Here is a 26368-nt window from a genome sequence, read left to right as displayed (position 1 = left end):
ATGACATCCTTCTTCCCCTGGTTGTGACAAGTCAATAAGAATGCCCTCCATTGTCTAGGCAACCGCTAAGAATCAGGTGTTGTAGTGGGTGCCCCTGATTTCAGCCCCTTCCACAGATCAGAGAAGTTGAGGTCTAGAGATGTTATGCTATTTGCTCAAAGTGCCCAGTGGGAAAATAGTGGGAAAATCTAGAATCGCAGGCTGAGGGCCCCACAGCTCTTACCTTTTCCAATCCTGACCAGCCCTCTGGTTCCAGGGATAAGGGAATGAAAGTCTGAGTGACTTACCCAGTCTCGAGATCTGACCTCAACCCTGGCTCCAGAGAGCACTCCCCTCAATGTATCACTGTTCTCTTTACTCAGCACTTATTGAGCACCTGTTGTGTGCAGGTTCTGCTCTGGGTGCTGGGGAAGCAGCAGGGAACAAAACAGGCAAGAGCTTCTCTCTCATGAAGCTTAAGTTCCCTTCCCTTCCAGTGACAATAAATGCCCCCTTGGCAGAGAGGTGGGTCAATGTCTTTCTTTCAGCTTCAGAAAAATCACAGTGAGAAGAGGCACAGGCTCAATGTTCACTCTGACATCTCACTTTGGAAATGATGCCAGAGTTTGGGCATATGTTGTGAGTCTGTAAAGAAAGCTTCATGCAATTCGAGTTCTAAATCACAAAATAGTGACTTAATCTCCCCACAGCCCCTGGACAGAGACAGGGAAGGTAGCTTCATCCTGATGGTGCAAGTATTACAGAACTTCCCAGTGGCACATCCCCTGAGGACGACTGGGGGGCATCTTCTGGAGGGTGTTTTAGGTCCCTTGAGCAAGAGTTCCTATTCTAGACTCAGTTCTTGGGACCCCACGTCTTCCCTCTGTTGCTGTGGCGTCAGCAAGTCTTGGCAGCCAGAAGGTACCCTTCCCCATAATTGCTTGCAGTGCAGAAACTCAGAGGAAAAGGAGGATGGTGTCACTGTCGGGCAGGGAAAGTGGGACACTTGCTCAGTTGTGGACAAGAAGCCTGGAGGCCACAGGAAGTCCCTAGGGATGCAGTAAGGGGTCGGAGTAACCTCTTTGTACCCGGATGAAAATAGTTTGGTTCCTTGGTGAGGTATAGACAGAGACTATCCAGGGGGGTTCTCTCACAAAGTTGTCTTCATTTTTACAGATAAGGAAATCATAGGGAAAAATTTCCAAAGCCAAGCTCTGCACAGGGGCAAGCAGCTCCATTTACTAGGGCTTGAGGAGAATATTCACAGGGGGATTCAACATTATAATGAGGTTGACTTAATTGTAGGTCACTTTCTGATTCATCTGCTCCTTTCATCTGCATTTCTGTGTTAAATTCCAAACAACTGCATCATTGCCTCACTTGCCCCTCACTGCAACCCCAGGGAAAGAGAAATGCCTGCTGTCCCATTTCACAAATGGGGGAGCCTTGCTGTGCCATGGCCACACCTCTGGTCAGCCAACCAGCCTGGTTCTGGCTTCCATGGGGTCCTGCTCCGCCCCTGCTTCCTCTGTAAGAAAGCTGCACAGGCTCTCTGAGGTTTCCAGGATGACAGGGAGGAACCCTGGATACCAAGAGTGAGAGCCATCAGAAATGTCCTTCCTGTGCCCAGATTGCTGGGAAGTCACCTGGCAGAGGAGAGAAGGGACTCTAAGGTCAGGCCTGGAACTGCACCTGAGCCCCTGGGCCCAACTCACAGTTCAGCTCTGGAACCTTGTGTCCTCCTCTGTTGATGAGGAGATGACACTGACCTCCTCACACTATCAGGAGGGCTGAGGCTTCTCCACAGTGTCACACACGTACGGTTAGTGCTGATGACCACAGTCATGCTTACTGTTCATTGATGCTCCTCTTGTAGCCAAACCCTCTCCCCCCGTGGTGTCCGGCCCCACGGCCAGGGCCACGCCTCAGCAGACAGTGAGCTTCACCTGCAAGTCGCACGGCTTCTCCCCCAGAAACATCACCCTGAGATGGTTCAAAAACGGGAATGAACTGATAGCCTCTCAGACCAGTGTGTACCCAGAAGAAGACAACGCTTCCTACAGCATCTCTAGCACAACCAAGCTGGTGCTGGCCCTGGGGGACATTCGCTCCCAGGTCATCTGCGAGGTGGCCCACGTGACCCTGCAGGGGGGCCCTCCTCTTCGTGGGACTGCCAACTTGTCTGAGACCCTTCGAGGTAGACGCCCCTCACCCTCAGCCCAAGCCCAGGTTGCCCCCAAGCCTAGGACCCTGCCGCTCCCCTACTCTCTACTCTTGGCCTTCCATTGCCTGGAGTCTGACTCCTCACAGGCCCTCCCCGTCACCCTGCACCTACATGTACAGTCACCTACAGTCACCTCCCTTGTTTCCATGGCAGCTGCCTAGTAGACACCTACCACGTGCCGAGCACTGTGCTAGGCAGTCTCATTTACTTTACCATAGCGCTTCTAATTATTGAGCACCTGCTGTAATCCAAGCCACCGCGTGCTTGGTGATTTCATTTATTTTGCTACAGTTATTCTATTCCAACTGCCTGCCAGGGGCTGTGTGTCTTGATTTCACTCATTCTTGCCCTAATAGGAGCTATGGGTCCTTGAGCACCTACTGTGTGCTGGCACTGTACTTAGGGGTGTCATTCATATGCGAAGACTGCCCTCAGTATTTGAGCACCAGCTGCATGCCTGGCAGTGTTCTGGGTGATTCCCTTGCTGTGTGGTGGGAGCTAAGTTTTCAGCCCCTCCCCTGTGATCTGTTTGTTCCATAAGGTCAGAGCTTCTGCTCTGTGCTGTTTCAGTTCCGCCCACCTTGGAGGTTTCCCAGCACCCCATGGCAAGGGACCAGATCTATGTCATTTGCCAAGTGGAGGAGTTCTACCCTCAGCGCCTACAGCTGACCTGGTTGGAGAATGGAAACGTGTCCTGAACAGAAACTCCCTCAGTGGCCTCCAACCTCCTAGAGAACAAGGATGGGACCTTTAACTGGATGAGCTGGCTCCTGGTGAATTCATCCACCCACAGGGAAGATGTGGTGTTCACCTGCCAGGTGCAGCATGACGGGCAGCCTGCAGTCACCAAAAACCATACCCTTGTGGCCTCTGCCTCCCAAAAGGACCAGAAAACACAGAAAACCCAAGGTGAGGTCTCAGTGAGCTTATTCCTAGCACCCTCCCCTTTGCTCCTTACCACAGTGATTAAGTCACTGTGCCAGGCCAGCCACCTCGTCCTCCAGTTCTTTCTCACCTAAGGGTGGTCTCTACCCTTCTAGAACTTCCCATCATCACCAATGCAAGTATCTGTACCTGCCTCTCTGAAATCCTGGAAGGTAGCCCTGGGGACCTGGAGTTTTAAGTTTTAGGTGACCATGGGTAGTCACAGCATGGGCCTCCTCTCTCCCATGATTTGGGACAACAGGGCATCAATAATCATGATCGCTTACAGCACATTTACTTTATGTCCAGTTCTTTTCTGATCTCCTTTCCTACTTCAACCAACCCTGTGACCTTGGAGTTTTCAGAAGGGACTCAGGGAGCAAAGTGGGACAGATGGTAAAGATTTCTTGCCCTTAGACTAGGTGATGAGAAAAACGATTGAAAGGAAACTGGAGTTCCTAAAACAGGTCAGAGACTTGTACAACAAACACGTGTTCATTATAGCAGCAGGGCATTGACTCAAGGGCGTAGAGAGTCCCCTTTCCATGATCAGAATATTTCTTATTTCTCTCTCCTGTAACATCAGGAGGAGGTTGAGCCAGGTTTCCAGAAGTCTGCTCTGGAGTCCCTCTCAAAGGCCCATGATCCTTCTAACATGCCCTATGGCATTGTCTTCACTGCTCAGTCAGCACTGGGTCATCGAGTGTCCATGTTCTTGCTGGCTCTGAGAGTAGAGAGAGGTAGGTTGGGGACACCTAATGATTTCCCTTAATACGAGAGGTATGCAGAAGTTGCATCGTTGTGTCCAGTAATGACCTAGTCATGGGTGCATATCCAGTTGCAAATGGAGTTCATAATGGTGTGGTCGTGTGATTAATGACATTGGTTTTTCTACAAAAGCAATACCGTTACACACCTTCCACAATTAAGAATAATTCCCTAACATCACCTCAAATGGTGTATGTATTCATATTTTCCTCATTTCTTCTATAAGTTTATTTTGCACATCGAACTTGGTTTTAATTCATCTGTAAATACTTCGAGGAATTTTCCTGTGAAACCCCTGGGCCTCCACAATTCTTTCTTTGTTTTGAAAAGAATCTGAATAGCTAAGGCTACTCAAATTCTTCATTTCATATTGTTTGCTTGTGCCAGGCTGTGCTTTTGAGGAATTTGGTCCTTTTCCTTTCCGGTGTCAAGGTTCTGCCCATAGATTGCTCGTAATGTTACCTTGTTATCCTTGATGTCTGTGGTGATACCTCGTTTCATTCCTGATACTGCAAGTATGTCATTTGTCTCTTTTTTTGTTGTCAGAATTGTTAGAAGTTTTTCATTTTATTGAGCTTTTCAAAGAACCCGCTTTTGTTTCAGTGATTTTTCTCTATTGTTTCTCTTTCCAATTTCATTGCTTTTTCCCTCATTTTTCTTGTTTGAGTTTATTTTGAAATGGGAACTGGTATTATTGAGTATAGACTTTTCTTAGTCCGAATGCCACTCTTGGGCCTCCTTCTGTGCTGGTGGAGTCAGGAATGTGGAGCCAGGGTACCTGGAGCCGTGTTCTTCCTCCAGTCCAGGGCACCCATCGTGCCTGCATTCCTCTTCCATCTCCAGGGCCCTCCTATGCTTGGACCTCATGTGATTTCCAGAGGTCAAGCTTGTACTAAACCAGGAGAGCAGGGAGAGAGAACTCTACATAATCATGTCTGGTCTACCTGGGTTGGGTTTTTGTCTTTGGTCTTGCCCGAGGCTCAGACCAAGGCTGTTACTTCTTATACTTCCAGTGGTCTGGAACTGACAACTTTCCTGTGTGCTAAGGATCGAAATGGATATTGGGGTTGTCTGGCTTGGCCTTCTGGGCGCAAGTACGATATGCCTATGTGTCCCTGATGTACAAGGGTGCCACCTCCCCTGGACATCCCAAGGCAGTGACCACTGCCATCACAGGACCAACGAGTGTGGTGTAAGGATGCATATCTTTTTGTTCATGTTTATGGTACTGAGGAATTTTACAATACTTCTAGCTTAAAAGAGCTCCCTTCTCTCAGCATAGCATGACCAGGTATGTTCCTAGGGCTTGGGGTTGGTTGGCTGGTTCGGAGAGTAGGAGAGAGGTTCTGAGTCCTCTGATCTTTCTAGTACTTTGTGAGGAACCCAAGTTTGCCTCCTCCATTGTTCTTTCTTCGCTTCATCACTCAATTTGGAAACAGCACTTCTTTCTTCTTTTTTGCCTTTGCCCCCCACAAATTATGCATTTTCATCAAGACTCTCCCCTTTATTCACATTTGTTGGCCTAAAATGTCCCTATCCCCCTGTATTAGGTTCCTATTACTGCTATAATAGTTAGCAAGTGAATAGTGGCTTAAACACAAATTTATTTCGTCCATTTCTAGAGATGGGATGGCAGGGCTGTGTTCTTTCAGGGGACTCTGGGGGAGAGCGGGCATCCTTGCTCTTCCAGCTTCTAGAGGCAGCCACACTCTTCGGCAGAGGCCCCCACACACTCTGACCTCTGCTGTGGTCGTCATGCATCCTGCTCCCACTCTCTTGCCTCCTTCTTTCACTTGTAAGGATCTCTGTGATTAAGTTGGCTCGGCTCAGGTACTCCAAGATAAACCCACTCAAAACCCTAGCGAATTACCACACAGTCTTTCTTGCCATTTAAGGTACCAATTGTTTCCAGACTCTAGGGGTTCTGGGCCAGCCCTCTTATGTCAAACATACTTGGAAACCCCCTCTGTGTCCTGATCTGCAGGACACATTTCCAATATTTTTCTACTTTTAGCTGTATTTTATATGGGAGTGGCATTTCTAAATACCTCTCAAGCTCCTTGGCTAGCTACCCTTGTCTGCTGCACTTGCCCTTTCCTGAGCAAGTGAGCGTGAGAGGGCAACATGTAAAGAGTAGTGCATTTGGATTTGGTGGCTTTTCCCTTTTTTCTCCCAGAGATTTTGCAGTTTGGGCATTGTTCTCCAAGGACTACTGAGAGCCAATTTTCCATAGTATTTAGTGTCCTTTTGTTGTGTTTTCTTTGGGTTCAGAGTCTGTGTTTGGAGATGAGTAGCCAAGCTGCTACTTTGTCCTCAGCAGACACAAGTGTCCTGAGGGTTTTGAATGCCTTGGCCCGGAAGTCCTTATCCCACATCTCCGTATCAATCTCCCATATTTCCCCCAATACGTTCCCTGTTCTGGCACAGCAGGTGCCCTGTAGCTGTAGACTTCGATCCTCTTTGTAGCACTGATGCTCTTAGGATTATGTTGAACCCAATCATGTCCTCAGCTTTTCTTCCCTTTGCCTGTAGGAGGTAAGAGTCTACAATGTTGCCCAGAAGTTCTGACTTTCCCAAGAACCTTTCACGTGTGATCAGTCGGACTTGGCTTTCTTTTGTTTTAGTTTTTTTCATCAGCTTTCTCTTTGCATTGTCCTTTTCCAAAGAGTTGATGCCCAGTAACATCCACCCAATCCCATAGTTCTCATAATTACCAACTCATTTCCAGAATTCCAGGGCACTCCCCTCCTCTGCTTACACCCTCCGGGGTCACCACAGTGAGGTTCCAGCAGTGACAATAGCAGAGCAAGCTGGTACCTACCTTACTCTACCTCCTGCCAGTACTGGGGCCCTCTTGGCCAGCCAGTTGATAGAGATCCTGGTCCAAAAGTGCACTTTAGAGCTGGCTTTCCAGACCCCTCCCAGACAAGATCCACATGTCATGTGTCCTGGGAAGCAAACTCCAAGATGCTATGAGAAGGGGTAAAGCTCACTCTGAAATGCTGCCCAATCCATATGTGTGAGAGAGGGAAGGAGACAGGACTGGCAAAGGGAGATGTTGAACACAATCTAGCACAGCAAGACGGGGAGCTCAGAGAGAGCTGGCAATCGGGATGCTCTTTGTGAGTTGTTTTAACTGGAGTGAAGAGGCTAGTGTCCACTTAGCCTCCACTTCTTCAGTCCTCTACTTCAGGCTGCCTGCTAGAAGCAGGTGCAAAAGTGGGCAATGCAGCTCTTTCTACTGAGAGAACACTAGGTCGGGACCCAGCTGTGACCTACCATCCTCCAGCACCCCAAGGGCAAATATGGTGTGTTCTCAACAGCTTCCTTTCTTCTAGTTTAAAAAATTTTATGTATTTATTCATGAGAGACACACACACACACACACAGAGGCAGAGACACAGGCAGAGGGAGAAGCGTACAAGCAAAAACCAGTCATTGTGAAAAGGCAAATATAAAGTTGTGCTTCCTGACCCAAGCTCTATGTCCACAGAAACAGAGCAGCTGGTGTAGGTACTGGGGTCCAGGTGGGCTGGATGGTGTTTAAATGCACTCCTAAGGATTAGACTCCATTTCCTTCCCTCCCCAGGAGGTTTCAAGAGATCAGGCCACCTTGAGGCCTCCCTCAGCACATGAGAACTTGAGGTCATCAAGCCCCACACACGGAGCAAAGCAGGGCAGCCTTCACCTTGTTCATATGACACCTGTCCTCACTCTACTCAAGGCTGGGCTGACATTTGTTCTTATTACCCTGGTATTGAACTTGTCCTGGCCCAAGGACAAGGTCTCAGAGTTATCCCATGAGACACCAATGAGGGAATGCCTGGGATTTCTCACTTTTCTGTGACCCTCCTTCAACTATGAGCTTATTCCCTCTTCAGAAAGAGGACATGTGACCTGACCCATGGTGTTTAAGGACTACGTTAGTAAACCACACTTACAGGTTACTGAGCCCCATTCTCTCCACTCCTTCCCTCAAGAAGGACTTTGAGGGAAATGTCCTGAGAAAGGTGAGCAAGATAAGGAACATCTTACTCTGAATTCTGCCTCAACTTGAGTGCAAGGGCGATTCATGACTTTCAGAGTGTTGATGGGGCCCAGGCAACCCAGATGGAATAATTGGAGGCCCCACAGAATGGACTCCACGGTGCCCCTTCTTCTGCTTTTTCAAGATCTTATTTATTTACTCATGAGACACACAGAGAGGCTGAGACATAGGCAGAGGGAGAAGCAGGCTCCCTGCAGGGAAGCTGTTGCAAGACTTGATCCCAGGACTCTGGGATCATGCCCTGAGCCAAAGGCGGATGCTCAACCACTGAGCCACCCAGGTGCCACCCAGGTGCCATATTAAAGAGGGTGCTCCTTAATATGGTGCCTTATATCCCTTCATTTCCAGACCCAGATTCCTGCCAAGCCCCAGGTTTCCCAGCCTTGGTGAGGTTCCCCATTGTGTCTTGAATAGAAATGAATTCCATCCTGGTCTGATGAAGAGAAATGATTCTCCTTCTTCTGCCTCCATGTCCTACTCCTCAATCCCAGTGTCTGCTCCACTGCTGACAGCCCTCCTCCTGAGCCCAAAGCTGCTGCTGCTCATCACTGTCTCTGCCATCTATGCCCACAGGAAGCAAGGACCTAACTGTAAGTTTGGGTCAGGGAAGGCAGGCCAAGGTCAGTCCCAGTAGGATCCAGGTCAGGAAGAGGGGCAGCCCACAGAGCACAGAGGGTCAGCACCCATCTGGAGTAAAGAGCAGGTAACACACTTCCCTTGATGCCCTCAGAAATCTCAGGGACCCTCCAAGAGGTCCCCAATCCCAGGGAGTGTGTGTGTGGGGGGGCTGTAGTTGGTGGTTGAGGTTCAAGGCCATCAAGAGTGTGCACAGAGTCCTAGAGATTCTGGGAAGGGAGTGGGCAGAGGGCCTGAGTGAGGGGCAGCTGGGTGCAAGGAATCCCTTGGAGACCATCCCTAGATTATCGAGCAGGGCTTCTAAGGATACAAGGAGTCTGCTTCTAGGAGATGCTGATAGATGCCAGATAGTTGCTCTGAGGAGGGCTCCTGGCTGACCCTCTGTGGGACAGACTGGATGGGATGGGGAAGGGGGGTGAGAACCTGGGGGAGAGCCTGAGGTGGCAGTGTCCTATATCAGGGGCTGCCTGACCTCCCACAACAGGTGCCCCAGGAGGAAAATAGCACCAAGGACATAGCAGACACGTGGGGAACATTTCTGGAATGATGAGCAGGTAATTAAATGTGGACATGGATCCCACACCTCCTTCCTCCTCCCCTGCCACACGCCACCATCAGTGTCTGCTGCCTCCTTCCTTCCCTGAGAGGCCCAGCCTAAGAGAAGGAACAACTAGACGCTTCCACAATTCTGCTCCATATGCATTGCTTCCCCCAGAGGTCAGCCTACCCACAGATCTTGCGGCTCCTTCTCACAGTCCTTCTGCCCTCAGCACTGGGTCTTCATCCCTGGGCCTGAGCAGGATCCATGGGAACTTGCTCTGGGGACTTATGTAAGGACATATGTCTGGAATATGAGGAACAGTTCACATCTACACATATCAGGCATCTCAACCATCTCCTGGGGACTGTGGCCATGAACTACACAGTCACGTCCATACTCTCAGGACGTATTCCTGCCAAGACCCAGATTTCCCAGCCTTGGTGAGGTTCCCCATTGTGTCTTGAATAGAAATGAATTCCATCCTGGTCTGATGAAGAGAAATGATTCTCCTTCTTCTGCCTCCATGTCCTACTCCTCAATCCCAGAGAGAAAATTCCTTCCTCCCAGTGATTGAAAGGTTAGCTCTTCTGTCACCTTCAGCCATCCCAACCCCACTGCTCATGTACACCAGCTGGCAGTCCAGGAGGCCGGAGCCATCCTTGATATCCTTTCATTATATACCACATTCAATTCTGCCTTTGGAATACTAAGTCCCATAGCAGGATGGTAAATGTTAAACAATCTACTCCCAGAAAGGAAAAGAAACCTGATTTGTAGTGCTTATGGACATCTGTGGTGTCAACACTCCGACGTGGCCAATGACAAGCTGCCAGCACTTTCACAATTAGCTCACAAAACTCTCAGGAGTGAGTGTAAGCCTCCTCCCGCACACCAGTGAGCTCTACCCAGAGTCTGCACACTGTTCCCTCCCAGGGCTGCTTGCTCCCTGATCCTGGCCACCAGCATCTGTTCCTGGACCATTGCTTCCTCTCTAGCAGGCCCTCTAGTTTCAGCCACAGTGATTCCTTAAAAATGGAAGTCAAAGTATATGTCTCCTCTGTTTCCTCCCCCTAAGGATCTGCATGACCGTCTCTCCCTCTTTCAAGTTCTGCTGACATGTCACTTTATTTAAAGCCCCTTACATAAACCACCCTTATAAAATATCAATTCCTTTCTCTTGCTCTGTGTTCTGATAGATCATAGCTGAATTGAATTGTTTCCCTAGAACTTATGGTCAGCGGACATGATAAATGGAGGCCGAATAAATTAATAAATAAGTAAATAAATAAATAAATAAATAAATAAATATAAAAAAATAAAAAATAAAAAAATAAATGGAGGCCAGTGCTCATTTTGTTGGAGATTGTGGGACAGAAACTATCACTGTTTGGCTGAAACATGCAACGTTAACTCAGTAATCAACGGGCAAAATAATGATTCTTCTGTGACCTTCACAAATGTTTTTCAAAACATAGAAAATCTCTTTAGCTATCTATTGTGAAAGTTATAGGGAAATTAAAAAACAATAAAACTATTGTTTACTTGATATACGGTCATTTGAAACATTAGCAACACTGAAAAGGCTTGTGTTTTATTTTTTGTAAAGACCTATCAAGAGTAGTTTGCACAGTGCTTGCATTCTTCTGACCTCACACTTGACAATATAGAGTCAGCATCTGAGTTATCTCACTCTGTTCTCAATGGGATCAGCTTCCAACATTCCAACTCTTGCACTTTCTTTTTATTTTTTTTAATTGTTTTTTAACTCTTGCACTTTCAATGTTGTGAAATCTTTACAGTATTAATTTAATTATTTGCTGGTGTCACTTCCTTGGGACATTTTCACACATCGCCCCTGCTTCAACCACCACTCTCCTGTTTCACGGGGTAAGTTTGCCTTCATTCTGTTCCTTAGGCTGCATATCCACACACTGGGGACCAGCATCCCTGTCACCATTCCCATGGTAGCTGGGCCTTTATGAGCTCCACTCACATTCAACGTGAACTTCACCTGCAGCCTCATCTCTTCTTGTTTCTCCATTGCACTCTCAGCTTTGTGCCAATTCTCTTTTGTCATTTTTTCCAGCTTTATGCAATGTCGCTGTGGTTCATTGCTGAGAGAACAGAGCACAACACAACAGCCTGTGCTGCTGTGTGTGGTAAAATAAGTAACGGAGTCACAGAGATGAACCATTACAGTCTTTGAAAGATGTGATGCTTACTTATCGTGATGAACATTTGCTAGTTACATAGGGATTTGTGGCCTGAGGAAGAAGCAGCAGTAAAGTTTGTACTTCATGCCGTTGCTCATGGTAAATTCCTTGTGGTCAATAAAACTTGAAATGTGTGTTTGGGGACTAAGTGTTTTTTTTTTTTTTTTAAGATTTTATTTATTTATTCATGAAAGATCAAAGGAGAGAGAGAGGCAGAGATACAGGCAGAGGGAGAAGCAGGCTCTATGCAGGGAGCCTGATGTGGAACTTCATCCGGGGACTCCAGGATCACGCCCTGGGCCAAAGGCAGGCACTAAACCACTGAGCCACCCAGGGATTCCCAGGACTAATGTTCTTTAACTGACTTGTGCAATTGACATTCGTGCACTTCAGCACCATGCAGTATGAGAATTCCTGTGTGTATTTGTCTCTTCCTCAAATAGGATGTCAACTCTGACAGAGAAGGGACCATACCTGTGTCCTTGGTTCCCAGAACAATGACTGCCATGTGTTAGGCCATCACATTTTTAAAAAGCATATTGGTGAATACTTCATGGAAGACATCAGTGTCTACTAGATGTCAGATTATAAAATAATCTTTCACTTCATTCAATCAACTGGTACATGTACCTAAAACCTTTTCATTAAATACTACTCCCTCTTCTTTGTGTTGAAAAATTCTACCAGAACATCATATCCTCCAGAAATAAGCAAGTGGATTTCCAAAAAAACACAACAATAGCCCACTGATTGGAGTACGTCAAATGAGTACAGGAACCTCCTGGAAGAGCTCCCGATGGCCAAAGTGCAACAGTTTGAGCAACAAATAAGTAAAGCAGTATATCCGGTTCTGCTATGGTCTGAATGTTTGAGTCCTCACAAAATTCAAGTGTTAGAATATTCAAGCCCACATGCTGCTGTCAGAAGGTGGGGCCTCTGGATAGTAAGTAGGTCATGAGGATCCACCCTCATGAGTGGTATTAGCCCTTTTAAAAGAGACCCCATGGGGTGCCTGAGTGGCTCAGAGGTTAAGCATCTGCCTTTGGCTCAGGTCCTGATCCCAGGTCCTGGGATCGAGTCCCACATTGGAATCCTAATAAGGAGCATCTTCTCCTACTGCCTGTGTCTCTGCCCCTTTCTGTCTGTGTCTGTCATGAATAAATAAATAAAATCTTTTAAAAATAAATGAATGAATAAATGAATAAATGAATAAATAAATAAATAAATAAATAAATAAATAAATAAGACCACAGCCCCTTCAGCCATGTGAGGACAAAATGAAAAACCTAGAGGCCCTCTCCCAAGCAGGCTGACTCCCTGATCTCAGGTTCCAGCCTCCACAAGAGTGAGCAGGAACTTTCTTTTGTTATAAGCCACCTAGTCTGGGATATTTTGTTATAGCTCCCTCTAAGACCGATTACAGTCCCACATACAAAATAAATATCTTTAAGCCCAAATTGGTATAAATTAATAATTGAGTAAATAGATAAGTTGAAGAGAAGAAATAATGTCCTGTGCAGAAAAGTCCCAGATGATTTACGTAGATACTTTACCCTAAGGACAGGAAGCCTAACCGTCCACTCCTGAAGGGTGGGCTGGTTGTGGTGACTCTTCTAAAAAGGATAGCATGGAAAAGTGGAAAAAGGAGTAACTACAGAGAGGACACTTGACAAATAGAGTTCAGCCACATGATCATGAGTTCACCGACAGCCACGAGCCATGGCCACAGTGTGCACCCTGGATATAATGTCATGAAAGCAGCACTTTTCCTCTGTGACCTTCCTCCCCAAACCCGTCACCCCAGTCTGCTTATGAGGAAAGCATCTGACAAATTGCAGAGAGACATTCCATGAGATACCTGTGCAGGACTGCTCAAACTGTCAGGCCATCACCAACAAGGAAAGGCAGATAAGCTGTCAGAGCTGAGAGCAATCTAAAGAAAAAAGACAAGAAAATGTCATGTGGTAACCTGCATGGAATTCTGAAAGACAAAAGGTCATTGGGGTAAAAACTAAATAAATGTTTGCTGGGCTGAGTATCTGTGTCTCCCCAAAGTTCAAATGTTGAATTCTAAAATCCAGTGTGATGGGATTTGAAAGTGAGATCATTGATGGGTGTTGAGGTCATGAGGATGGAGTCCTCACGAAGGGGATCATTGCCCTTATGAAGAGAGGCCAGGCAACCAGCTTGCCCCATCCACCAGGTGAGAATACAAGTAATCGGCAGTCTACAACCACAAGCCCAACCATCACAGCCCAACCGTCCTGGCACCCTGATCTCAGACTTCCAGCCTCCAGGTCTGTGAGAAATAAGTTCCTGTTGTTTCAAGGCATCCGGTTTATGGTGCTATGTTATAGCAGCCCAAGCTAAGAAAAAATCTGAATAAACTATGCCCTTTGGTTAATAGTAATGTACCAAGTTTTGGTTCACTAATTATCACAGGTGCACCATATTTCCATTAGATGCTAATAAGAGGGAAACTGTGTGCAGTTATATATGGAACTCTGTGTGATTGTCATAATTTTTGTGTAAATGTAAATTGTTCCAAAATAGGAACTATTAAAAAATGTCACCATCCTGTCCTCAGCTGGCTCTGCCTCTTGCACCTCATTGGGGGACAACACAAGACAATGTGTGTTGGGGAGACTTCTGTGTTTTTATACCCAGGGTTTTTTGGTTGGTTTGTTTGTTTGTTTAAAGATTTCCATTTATTTATTCGTGAGAGACAAAGAGAGAGGCAGAGACACAGGCAGAGGGAGAAGCAGACTCTCTGAAGGTTCAGGTCGTGAGGCTCCATCCCAAACCCTGGGATCAGACCCTGAGCCAAAGGCAGACTGCTCAACTGCTGAGCCACCCAGGCGTCCCCATAGCCAGGTTTCATTTCACTTCACAGTCTGAGGTCCTTCTCCTCCTTTCTCTGTCCACTGCCAGAGCTCACTCCAGAGCCAAGCACTCAGAGATCCCAAAAGAAGCTGCTCTTCGGTCCTATGACATTCACCTAAATATTTCCAATTAGTAAAGCCCACCATGTTAGACCAAGCGGGGTCAGCACACTCTGAGCCTCTGAGTGATGTGGGGGAGGGGGGGCTGTAAGACCTCATGGGAGGGGAAGTGAAGTTAAACCATATCCTGAGCCCAAGGAACTGAAGTGGAAGGGGCTCAGCAGAGGGTGGTGAGTGCTATGACAAACCAGACCTCAGGAGATGGCCCTGAGCTGTCAGCCCTCTTGGGATGGCCTCAGCTGAGGAAAGCCACAATGCCAAGGTCATGCCTGGGAACCTGCCACATCCAGTGGCTCATCAACATGGGGATGTAAAGGTCCAGCCCTCTCACCCCAGTTCAGGACAACTGTAAAGGAACATCCTAGTACCAGAGATCCGTGGGAGATCAGCTGAAGTTTTCTTTGGGACTTCACTGCCACCCACTTCTTCTGAACAATCTCGCTCCCTTCTCCTCACTACCATGTTGGATTCTAGTGTTTTCCCTGAAAATGACCTGCTTGCTAATATTCATGTCAGCACGTTTCCCAGGAAACCTGATGGGGAGTAGAGAGGCTGTGGTGGGTACCAGAAAGGGTAGGGTGTCATTTTATCCCCTGGGGCCAAGCCAATCATGGAAGGATGGGCTTTTTAACGTACCACATACCACATACCTTATATCATATACCATATGCCACATACCAAATCCACATGCCATTTACAATATGCCTCTACCATATATCACCCACTATATGGCATAAACAATACACCAGATACCACATACCACACACCACACACCACAGACCACATACCAAACAATCTAACTATGCAAGAACAATGAGAATCCACAAAAATGTTTATGCAAGAATGGATGTCCTCAGATCTGTGTGTTGGAAAAGCACCCTGGATGAAGTAGAAAGAAGAGCAACAGCGGGCAAAGGAGTTAGGGATAGCTTATCCGGAAGTAATAGTTTTCACCCAGGCAGAAGATGATGTGGAAATGGGGACATAGATTCTAGAGGTGTTTAGGAGGTAAAATTAATAGGGGCTGGTAGGAGAGAGACGAGGGTGTAGAACATGGGTCCCTTCTTGGTTTGACCAAATGGTTACAAGTTGTGCCAAACACTGAACAGGGGCTAAGGGGAGAAGAGAAAGTCCAAGTGCAGACTATGAACACAGTTTTGAGTATTAGAGCTATACAAATGAACATTTCAAGGTCAAAGTTTACACAGCTCAGCCACCAAGAAGTGCATTCAAGGTTTGAACCTTAACTGCTTCTGTTTGCAAAGCCAGTGCTCTTGGCTGTGAAGGCACTAAAAATCCCAGGCTCTAAAGAGTTAAGAGTCTAATGGAAGGTGTGAGGTCTGCTAGAGAAGTATTAAATGGCAGGTTTCCTGAAAGCTGGGGTAAGATCCTGCCCAGCTCTCAGCAGGGCTAATCCAGCATGGACTTCCTCATTCCAGAACAATGTGATAGGATGGTGTCATAAGTGGAGGAGGGGACTCTTGTCATCTCCCATAGGCAGTTTGGGACTGTTCTGCATTCTCCTCTTGTTCTAACACCTCTCCTGGCCCTAACATTCTGTCGATCCCTAGAGGATGTGGGGCTAACAAAGAAGCAAAGCGAAATAGCCTTAGCGGTCAGTGCTGACAATGCACTCGTGGATATTAAAGGTTCACTAGCTGAGTGTGGGCTGAGAGGCCCGGGACACAACCTTTGTGCTTGGATTGAGCCCGTTCCGGAGGTGAGAGAAGGAGGCCAACATGCTGGTTCTCCTCTCTTTCTGAGAGCTTTTCTTCTGTCCTCCACTCCCTTCTTCCAGAGCTACCCCCAGACCGGCACAGATAGAATAGGCAGCCCTCACCTTCCAGGCGTGTTTCTAGGTGCATTGCTTTTGCTCCTGCACAGTGGTCTCACGCTCCCTGTAGCACCCTCAATTCTATAAACCACAAATTATCACCATCGCCAAAAGTCTAACCTCTTTCCCGCATCATGTCTACCTCTACAGCAGCAGGGGTGTGGGTTGGGGAGATCTCAGATGGGATGAGGCTCAGCAATGAGCATATAAGTTCATGGGTGTCATGCCCTTAACTCTGGAAACCCCAAACATTTCAAGCAGCATCTTCTCAGCTTGTGGCTGCCTTGCCTGTCCCTTGATAATCTCAAAGAAAAAGTGTTAAAGTCCCGTGGTCTTTCCTCTCATCACAGTCCCCTTCTTCTGACATCACAGAGGCAGGGAGTATCTTCTCTCTTCAGAGCAAAGAGTCCTGGGCCTCCCATGACAACACTCAGACAGGAAGGCTCTAAGACCATGATGAAGCCTGTCCCTGGCTCTGCATCTGCCCACCTCTGCCATCCCTGCTGCTGACTCTGCTGCTGGAATTCCCCAGTGAGTGGAGCTTCAGATGTGTGTGGTGGGGACTCCCTTATGCCTGTTTACTCTGTTCTCACCAGTTTACCTAGAATTTCTTGGAGGAGAATTTCTCTGTCTGAGCCCGAATTGATAGAACTAGGTTGGAATAGCTCTTGGCTCAGAAAATCTCCCAGTGGCTGTGTGGAACAGTCCACACCATTATGTTCAAGGAAAGACACTTCTCTATGGTCACAAGCCTGAGCACAGCACATTTTAGAGTTCTCATCCCCCGCCCCCCGCCCCCAGGGTTACATAGGAACAAAAAAATCTGTCCTTTAATTTTTTACCACCATACAGATGCTACCTCTCAATGGACAACAAATGTGGGATAATACGAAATTATAAAGCAAGAAAAGAATCCTTAATGTTCCATCTAAACATAATCACTGTGAAAATTTGCAGAGGTTTGCATGCTAATGGAACACTGGCCAGAAGTGGTCACTAGGGGTCTCTCTGGGTCAGTGATGGAAGCTGAACACTGCAGGCTCTCCAACAGAACTTAAGGTTCTGACTCTACTTGCTGAAAAAGCTAAACAAGCATGTGGAATCTCTTCCCCAAGGCCATTGGTTCATGTTGCAGAGGCTTTGAGTCCCAATTGCCAGAGCAGATGGCTTGAGAGGTGCATATCTGATGGAAGAGGACGCCAAAACCATTTTCTGAGTATAAGGAAGGAGGAAGAAAGCTTGGATATGTTTTTTTAATTTTTATTTATTTATGATAGTCACAGAGACAGAGAGAGAGAGAGAGAGAGAGAGAGAGGCAGAGACACAGGCAGAGGGAGAAGCAGGCTCTGTGCACCGGGAGCCCGATGTGGGATTCGATCCAGAGTCTCCGGGATCGTGCGCCCTGGGCCAAAGGCAGGCGCCAAACCGCTGCGCCACCCAGGGATCCCTGAACGAGTAAAATATATGAGACATCTAGACCCCTTGCAAAATGTTAGTAAACATTTGCAGAAGAGTTAGTACCAATTTTATACAATCTTCCAGAAAATAGAAGAGGATGAGACATTCCTTATTCATTTGTTGGGGCTATTAATACCTTGATAGCAAAACCAGATTGAATGTACATAAAAAAAGATAACTACAGACGTATATCTCTCATGATTCTACATGCAAGGATTTTCAACATAATGCTAGCAAATAGAATTTCAGAATGTAAAGTTCTATACCGTGGTATTTAATCCTAGGAAGGATTTATTCAGGCATGGAAGACTGTTTCACTGCTTATAAATCAATTATTGTAATCTATCACATCAACAGGTTAAAAAAGAAAACTACATGATAATATCAGTTGATGCAGAAAAAGCCTTTGACAAATCCAAAACGTATTCATGATGCAAACTCTCAGCCAACTGGAAATAGCAGAGAATTTCCTCAACTTGATGAAAAACATCTGCAGAATGTCCCACACCTTTCATTGCACTTAGTGGTAAATGTCTGAATGGCTTTTTTCCCCCTAAGGTAAGGAATGAGGGAGGTTTTTCATTCTCACAACTCATATTCAACACAGTACTAGAAGTTATAGGAGAACAAGGGAAAAGAAGGAAGGAAGAGAAGGGAAGAAACGGAGGGGAAAGGAATCTAAACTGAGAAAGTAGAAATTTTTTAAAAGTTAGAAATAAAACTTCCTTATTTGCAGATGAAAATCTCAGAGGATCTGCTTTTTAAGAAACTCTTTAAGTTGATAAGTGAGATCAGCAAGGATCCAAGATCAACATACAAAAATCAATTGTGCTTCTATATACTAAAAACACATATGATCATTTTCATTAGCATGCAAAAAAGGAGAAATACTCAGGTATTAATCTCATATAATATGTATAAGACCTAAATAAGAATGCTAGAAAACTGACGAAACAATCAAAGAAGAACTAAAGAAATAGAGCTACATCCCATGTTCAGGGATAGAAAGACTCAATATTGTCAGGGTATCCATACTTTCCAAGTTGACCTAGGGATTAAAAGCAATCTCGATCAAAATACCTGAAAAGTACTTTATGTATAGTAACAAACTGATTCTAAAGTTTATATAGAGAAATTAAAGATCCAGAATAGCCAACTCAATGTTGGAGAAGAATAAACTAGAAGATTGACATGATTCCACTATAAGACTTACTAGGGAACTCCAGGAATCAAAAAGGTGGCATTGGTGAGGGACTAGACACACAAAGCAAAGCAAGAGAATAGAAAGTCCAGAAACAGACCCACATAAATACAGCCAACTGATCTTTCGGGAAGTACCAAGATAGTCTTTAACAAATGTTGATGGAGCTACTGGACATGTGAACATACGTGAAAACAAATTGACTCCAGACACAGACCTCCCAACAGCCTTCATAAAAGTAACTAAATGTAGACATGAAACTATAAAAATATCTAGAGGATATCTTGGAATAAAATCTAGATGACCTTTGATATGGATTGTTTTAATGGATTGACTTCATAGTTTAAAGTAGATTTAGGTTCACACCAGAATTGAGCAGAATGTGCAGATTTCCCGTAGGACTCCCCACCTCCACACATCACAGCTGCTGCCATTATCAATATCCTCCACCAGGGGTACATTTCTTACAAATGATGAACCTACTACACTGATAGGTCCTTAACATCCAATGTCCACAGTTCACATTATGATTCACTCTTGGTATTGTAGAGTCTGTGGGTTTGGACAAGTTTGTCCTGTAATTCACTACAAATTATCCTATTAGGGCACAGAGTAGTTTCACTACCCAAAAATCCTCTGTGCTCTGCCTATTTATCTCTCTCTACCCTAATCCCTGGGAATCACTGACATATTACTGTCTCCAAAGTTTTGCCATTTCCAGAACGTCATATAGTTGGGATGATGCAGGCTTTTCCTTTGATTAACAATAAGCATTTAAGGTTCTTCCTCATCTTTTCAAGGCCTAATAGGTCATTTCTTTATAGCACTGGGTAATATTCCACTGTCTGGTGTACAATCACAATTTCTTTATGCACTCTTTATTGAAGGTCATTTTGGTTGCTTTCAAACTTGGCAAGTATAACTAAAGCTGTCTTGTACTGTGAGGGGGAACCTGTTACAGGCCTCTCTCCCAGCCTCTGGTAGCCCCAGAAAAGGACTTCTTCCTGTGTCTTTACATCATCTTCCTTCCGTCTGTGCATGAGAGCTAAGCTAACCTACGCCTGAACTCCTGGTCCACAGGAACTATGAAATAATATGTGTTTCCGTAAACCACTAAGTTTGTAGTAATGTGTTGTTCAGCAAGTCCCCTTGTTTATATAATGTCTACTATGCTCCATGCCATCCCCCTGTTATGATGCAGAAGGTATGTACCATCTTCCTCTTTGTACATTGGTCTCCTTCCCCTCCTGCCATATGGCAACCCAATTTGTAATTTTCATATATTGGTGCCAAGATATGTTACTAAGAGTATGTAGTGAGTCCCCACCTTGACCTAACCAGGCCGTCAGACATTGGGCCAAGACAAAGAACATGAGAAATGAAGCAAAACTTCTTTCCAGGAATTTCAGTAAACAGTTCCAGGTGAATTAGCCTGAGAGTTTCATCAATACTATTCATTCTTTCATCCATGCATTCCTGCATCCAACCATGCATCAAGCATGGACTCAATTCACTTTCATTCTGCTATGCATTTACTTAATGGGTACCTGAATCTTCCTCTGAGGTGGACCTCCCACAGATGACCCATCTTCAAGGAACTCCCAGGCTCCCACAGTGGACATCCTCAAGTAGGAGTCTGCTCTCTCTAATCTGTATCATTTCCCTGTTCAGTGACAGTGTCCCAGTCATCACCCTCCTTGGATTGGTGGCTATCTGCCACGTGCAGAGACTCTATCCAGAGAGTGTGCATCTCAGTTGGTTAGAGAACTGTCCTACATTCAAGGGAGCTGAGCAACTCACATCCAAGGAGAATAGTGATGGGCACTACACCTTGGGAAGCTTGCATTTGGTGAATGTGTCAGGCCAGGAGTCTGAGCGGGTGCTCACCTGTAGGGTGCAACATGAAGTACAATCTCCCATCCAGGCCAACCTCATACTGTCCACAGCACCCCATGGCACATACAAGCCCACTGGAAGCCCAGTTAAGCTCACTTCTACTGCTCTGAGCTCCTGGTTCACCTTGTCTCCTGAGTGGAGTGAGGTATTTAAACTCACAGAGCCCCCCATTTGATGTCTCCTGTTGCCCATTGGGATGCCTGTTCTTTTCTTTGTAGCTTTGTTTCTGGGCTTCAAGGTGCTGCTGGTGATGAGCTTCATAGTCACCTACATCTGCAGGCGACAGAACCTGTAACAGGTGATTTGGAGGTAGGCCTTAGTGCCTAGAGAGAGAAGTCATGTCACCATCATGGGCTGTCCAAAGGAGTCCAAAGTGAGCCCACTATTTCACACAGTACACCAGGGGGATCTAGCTTCAAGTGAAGGTTGGGAAGCTCTTGTTTTCTCTAAATGTTGTTGGAAATCTCAGAGGCTTCCAGCTCTCATGCATCCTACAGTGCCCTTGGGTCTGAAGATTTTTAAATGAAGTCCCTTGGAGTCCTGGGTGGGGATCCCAGTTGTGGAGTTGGGATGAAGGTCAAAGCTTTGATCTTCAAAGTCCAAGAGTGCCCTCATATAATTTTATATATCTCAGGATTCATAGGACTTATCTTTGGAATGATTGAGGAAAGTATTACTAAGACTATGAATGGAGCTCACTAAGCGACTGCAAGGCTCTGACTAGTGGGAAAGATAAATGTGGGTGTGAAAGAGCTCAGAACTGAGACAGGGGGGCTGGGGTGAGGTGAGTTGGCGTCTTTTTTCTGATCTGCACCATGAGTCCAGTTTTGCAGAGTGCCTGCCACATGGTAGGTGCTCAAGAGGTATTTGGGGAATTAATACAAGAATGAATGAATGAGTGCATGATTTTCCCGACTGCTCCTGCATGCTCTGCAATCCATTGCCTCCCACTCTGTCCAAGAAGCTCACGCGGGGGCGGGGGGTGGGGGGAGAAGCTGCCAGTCTTAACTCCTACCCTGGACACGATCCCTTCCTCACATCTCTGATGTTCCTTCTCTCTGAGCTTCAGAGCTGCATGGAGGATGGACTTTGATCTGTGGGACCCAGAGATGTCTGAATCCTGATGGACTGAGCTTCAAACTGGCCCTACCTCTGTCTTAAAGGAGAATCAAGTGGGTCAAGAAAACAAGGTTTCCATTCTGCTCCTGATCAGGAACAACCCTTAATTTTCAGAGCACATTTGACTTTTATTTTTTATTTTTTTAATGTTAATTCCAGTGTAGTTACCATACAGTGTTATATTAGTTTTAGGTGTACAATATAGTGATTCAATAATTCTATACATTACTCAATGCGCATCCTGTTAGGTGTAATGTTAATCTCCTTCACCAATCACCCATTCCCACACCCGATCTCCTCTGGTGACCATCAGTTTGTTCTCTATAGTCAAGCTTGTCAAGCTTCTGTTTTCTGGTTTGATTTTTTTTAACCTTTTGTTTTGTTTCTTCAATTCCACATATAAGGGAAATTAGATGGTGTTTTTCTTTCTCTGAGTGACTTATTTCACTCAGCATTGCACTCTCTAGCTCCAACCATGTTGTTGCAAATGGCAAGATTTCATCCTTTTCAAGCTGAGTGATACAGCATTATATGTGTATAATTATATGGCATATATACACACACATATCACGTCTGTATGTATATGTATATGTGTATGTGTATGTATATGTATATGTATATGTATACACACACACATACACCACCTTTTTTTATCCATTCATCTACAATGGTCACTTAGACTGCTTCCATATTTTGAATGAGCACACTTTACTTTTCGACAGAAGTTCCGCAAGTAAGATTTTAACTTAACATCGATATATTTTGAAATGTCTACATGGAAAGCATTTTTCAGTTCTGAAATATAGAGAAATAGAATAAAAATCCTCAGTCCTACCGCCGGATCTATGCCAAATATTAACATTTAGCGGTGATGTTCTGTTTCTTTTGAAAACAGTGAGTGAATTTAGAGTTTCTCATTCTCCCTTTTTTTATTGGAGTTTGACTTTCCAACATATAGTATAACACCCAGTGCGCATACCATCCAGTGCTCCCCTCAGTGCCCATCACCCAGTCACCCCATCCCCCTACCCACCTCCTTTCCACCACCCCTTGTTCATTTCCCAAAGTTAGGAGCCTCTCATGTCACCCTCACTGTCACCCTCACTGATTTTTCTCACTCATTTTCTCTTCTTTCCCCTATAATCCCTTTCACTATTTTTTATATTCCCCGTATGAGTGTAACCATAGAATGTTTGTCTTTCTCCGATTGACTTATTTCACTCAGCATAATACCCTCCAGTTCCATCCACGTCGAAGGAAATGGTGGGTATTCGTCATTTCTAATGGCTGAGGAATATTCCATTGTATACATAGACCGCATCTTCTTTACCCATTCATCTCCTGATGGACCCCGAGACTCCTTCCACAGTTTAGCTATTGTGGATATTGCTGCTATGTGTCTGTTTTTGTGCCAGTACCACAATGTCTTGATGACCACAGCATTGTAGTACAACTCGTAATACAGCATTGTGATGCCCCTGGCTCTGGTTTTCTTTTTCAATATTCCCCTGGCTATTCAGGGTCTTGTTGGATTCCAGACAGATTTTAAGATGATTTGTTCCAACTCACTGAAGAAAGCCCATGGTATTTTGATAGGGATTGCATTGAACATGTAAATTGCCATGGGTAGTATAGATATTTTGGCAATATTAATTCTTCCAATCCATGAGCATGGCCATCTCTTTGTGTCTTCCTCAATTTCTTTCAGAAGTTTTCTGCAATTTTTAGGGTATAGATCCCTTACCTCTTTGGTTGTGTTTGTTACTAGGTACCTTATGGTTTTGGGTGCAATTATAAATGGGACTGATTCCTTAATTTCTCTTTTTGCAGTCTCATTGTTAGTGTATAGAAATGCCATTGATTTCTGGGCATTGATTTTGTATCCTACACTACTGAATTGTTGTATGAGTTCTAGCAATCTTGAGGTGGAAACTTTTGGGTTTTCTATATACAGTATCATGTCATCTGTGAAGAGGGAGAGTTTGACCTCTTCTTTGCCAATTTGAATGCCTTTTATTTCTTTTTGTTGTCTGATTGCTGAGGCTAGGACTTCTAGTACTATGTTGAATAACAGTGGGGAAAGAGGAAAGGCTCTCAGTTTTTCCCCACCGAGAATGATATTTCCTGTGGGCTTTTCATAGATGCCTCTTAAGATACTGAGAGATGTTCCCTCTATCTCTACACTCTGAAGAGTTTTTTTTTTTTTTGAAGTTAGAGGTATGTTTTAATATTGCAACGAAGTTTTTTCTTTGCTTTCCTTCTTTTTCTTTTCTTTTCCAAATTGATAGACTTTTTATTATTATTATTTTTTTATTTATTTATTTTTTATAAATTTATTTTTTTATTGGTGTTCAATTTGCCAACATAACGAATAACATCCAGTGCTCATCCCATCAAGTGCCGCCCTCAGTGCCCATCACCCAGTTACCTCCACCCCCCACTCACCTCCCCTTCTGACACCCCTAGTTCGTTTCCCAGAGTTTGGAGTCTCATGTTCTGTCTCCCTTTCTGATATTTCCCACTTATTTTTTCTCCTTTCCCCTTTATTCCCTTTCACTATTTTGTATATTCCCCATATGAGTGTAACCATATAATGTTTGCTCTTCTCTGAATGACTTATTTCACTCAGCATTATACCCTCCAGTTCCATTCACGTCGAAGCAAATGTTGTGTATTTGTCATTTCTAATGGCTGAGTAATATTCCATTGTATACATAATCCAGTCTGAAACCCTGCGCCTTTTGATGGGGTCATTAAGCCCGTTCACATTCAGAGTTACTATTGAGAGATATGAGTTTAGTGTCATCATGATATCTATTCAGTCCTTGTTTTTGTGGACTGTTCCACTGAACTTCTTCTTAAAGGGGAATTTTAAGAGTCTCCCTTAAAATTTCTTGCAGAGCTGGTTTGGAGGTCACATATTCTTTTAGTTGCTGCCTGTCTTGGAAGCTCTTTATCTCTCCTTCCATTTTGAATGAGAGCCTTGCTGGATAAAGTATTCTTGGTTGCATGTTCTTTTCATTTAGGACCCTGAATATATCCTGCCAGCCCTTTCTGGCCTGCCAGGTCTCTGTGGAGAGGTCTGCTGTTACCCTAATACTCCTCCCCATAAAAGTCAGGGATTTCTTGTCTCTTGCTGCTTTAAGGATCTTCTCTTTATCTTTGGAATTTGCAAGCTTCACTATTAATGTCGAGGTGTTGAACGGTTTTTATTGATTTTAGGGGGGGATCTCTCTATTTCCTGGATCTGAATGCCTGTTTCCCTTCCCAGATTAGGAAAGTTTTCAGCTAGAATTTGTTCAAATACATATTCTGGCCCTCTGTCCCTTTCGGCGCCCTCGGGAACCCCAATTAAACGTATGTTTTTCTTTCTCAGGCTGTCGTTTATTTCCCTTAATCTATCCTCATGGTCTTTTAATTGTTTGTCTCTTTTTTCCTCAGTTTCCCTCTTTGCTATCAACTTGTCTTCTATGTCACTCACTCGTTCTTCCACCTCGTTAACCCTCGTCGTTAGGACTTCTAGTTTGGATTGCATCTCATTCAATTCATTTTTAATTTCTGCCTGATTAGCTCTAAATTCTGCAGTCATGAAGTCTCTTGAGTCCTTTATACTTTTTTCTAGAGCCACCAGTAGCTGTATAATAGTGCTTCTGAATTGGCTTTCTGACATTGAATTGTAATCCAGATTTTGTAACTCTGTGGGAGAGAGGACTGTTTCTGATTCTTTCTTTTGAGGTGAGGTTTTCCTTCTAGTCATTTTGCTCAGTGCAGAGTGGCCAAAAGCAAGTTGTATTGGGAAAAAGAGAAAAAGAGAGGAGAGAAAGAAGGAAAGAAAAGAGAAAGAGAAAAAAAAAGGGAAGAAAAATAACGAAAAAAAAAAAGAGAAGAAAAAGAGAAAGAAAAAGAAAGGAGAAAAAAAGGGGTGGGGGAAGGAAACAAATCAAAAAGCAAAACAAAACAAAACAAAAAAAAAAAAAAAAAAAAAAAAAGAACCACCGGGGAGTATCTTCTGATTCTGTGTACTTTAAGTCCCTTGGCTTCTCCTGGAAGTTGTCAGTCTAGCTGGTGTTCTGGGGGAGGGGCCTGTTGTGCTGATTTTCAGGTGTTAGCAGTTGGGGGAGCTGCTGTGCCCCTGCCTGGTGCAGGGCTCAGTGGGGGTTGTTTACCCCGTGAGGCCGCAGGAGAAACAGCCCCAGTGGCGGGGCAGCTCTGGAAACCTGGATTCAGCTCCGGCAGGAACTCCGGAGGTCTCCGTCTGCAGGGCCTGGAGGCTCCCGGGCGGGGCCGCTGATCTGCTCAGCTGGGGCAGGAGCGTCCTTGCTGTCCTGGGCCCTCCCGGCCTCTGCCTGTCCCGGGGGAGGCCGGATCCTGGGCTGTGTCCCGGCGCCCTGTGCTCCGGAGCCTGCGCTGGTGGATTCGCGCTCCCGGGCCGCGCAACCCCCTCCGCGGAGCCGCCGCCCGAGCCCCTCCGAGCTGCTCCTGGAACCGCGCAGCCCCCTCCGCACGGAGCCTCTTCCTCTGCCCG

At 45.3% G+C, this 26368-nt stretch overlaps 1 protein-coding gene, 2 long non-coding RNA genes and 1 pseudogene across 12 annotated transcripts in view; 2 read left to right on the top strand and 2 right to left on the bottom strand.

The window, feature by feature from the left end:
• LOC119877467 overlaps positions 1–26368 on the bottom strand; it is a 118205-nt pseudogene that overhangs the window by 31548 nt on the left and 60289 nt on the right.
• LOC119877466 (signal-regulatory protein beta-1-like) overlaps positions 1–26368 on the top strand; it is a 75688-nt gene that overhangs the window by 14692 nt on the left and 34628 nt on the right. For all 6 annotated transcript variants that reach the window (XR_005377678.1, XM_038571818.1, XM_038571815.1 and 3 more), the window contains exon 3: positions 1856–2176. Coding sequence is in view for 5 of the 6 variants with exons in the window: in XM_038571818.1 (XP_038427746.1) it covers positions 1856–2176 (321 nt within the window). In the remaining variant the exon portion in view is untranslated. The remainder of the gene's footprint in view (positions 1–1855; positions 2177–26368) is intronic.
• On the bottom strand, positions 10691–16465 carry LOC119865634. Of its 2 annotated transcripts, none has more exons than XR_005377694.1 (3): positions 16176–16465; positions 13192–13266; positions 10691–11270 (listed from the first exon to the last, which is right to left on the bottom strand). It is a non-coding gene; the product is annotated as an uncharacterized LOC119865634 (long non-coding RNA). The 2 variants fall into 2 exon arrangements; XR_005377695.1 differs by having other exon boundaries at positions 10691–11267.
• Positions 16566–26368, top strand: part of LOC119877468 — a 32986-nt gene continuing 23183 nt past the window's right edge. Inside the window, exons 1-4 of one of the 4 annotated variants that reach the window (XR_005377681.1) lie at positions 16566–16700; positions 17022–18185; positions 20943–21097; positions 21794–21896. This is a non-coding gene — a long non-coding RNA (uncharacterized LOC119877468). Of the gene's footprint in view, positions 16701–17021; positions 18186–20942; positions 21098–21787; positions 21897–26368 lie in introns of all 4 variants that reach the window. The other 3 variants (XR_005377682.1, XR_005377683.1, XR_005377680.1) reach the window with 3 other exon arrangements.

The sequence above is a fragment of the Canis lupus genome, chromosome 24 (genome assembly GCF_011100685.1).
Source record: "Canis lupus familiaris isolate Mischka breed German Shepherd chromosome 24, alternate assembly UU_Cfam_GSD_1.0, whole genome shotgun sequence".
In the NCBI taxonomy this organism is placed as follows: Eukaryota; Metazoa; Chordata; class Mammalia; order Carnivora; family Canidae; genus Canis; species Canis lupus.
Note: the sequence above shows the minus strand (reverse complement) of the source record. Positions and strands in the feature narration are given on the sequence as shown.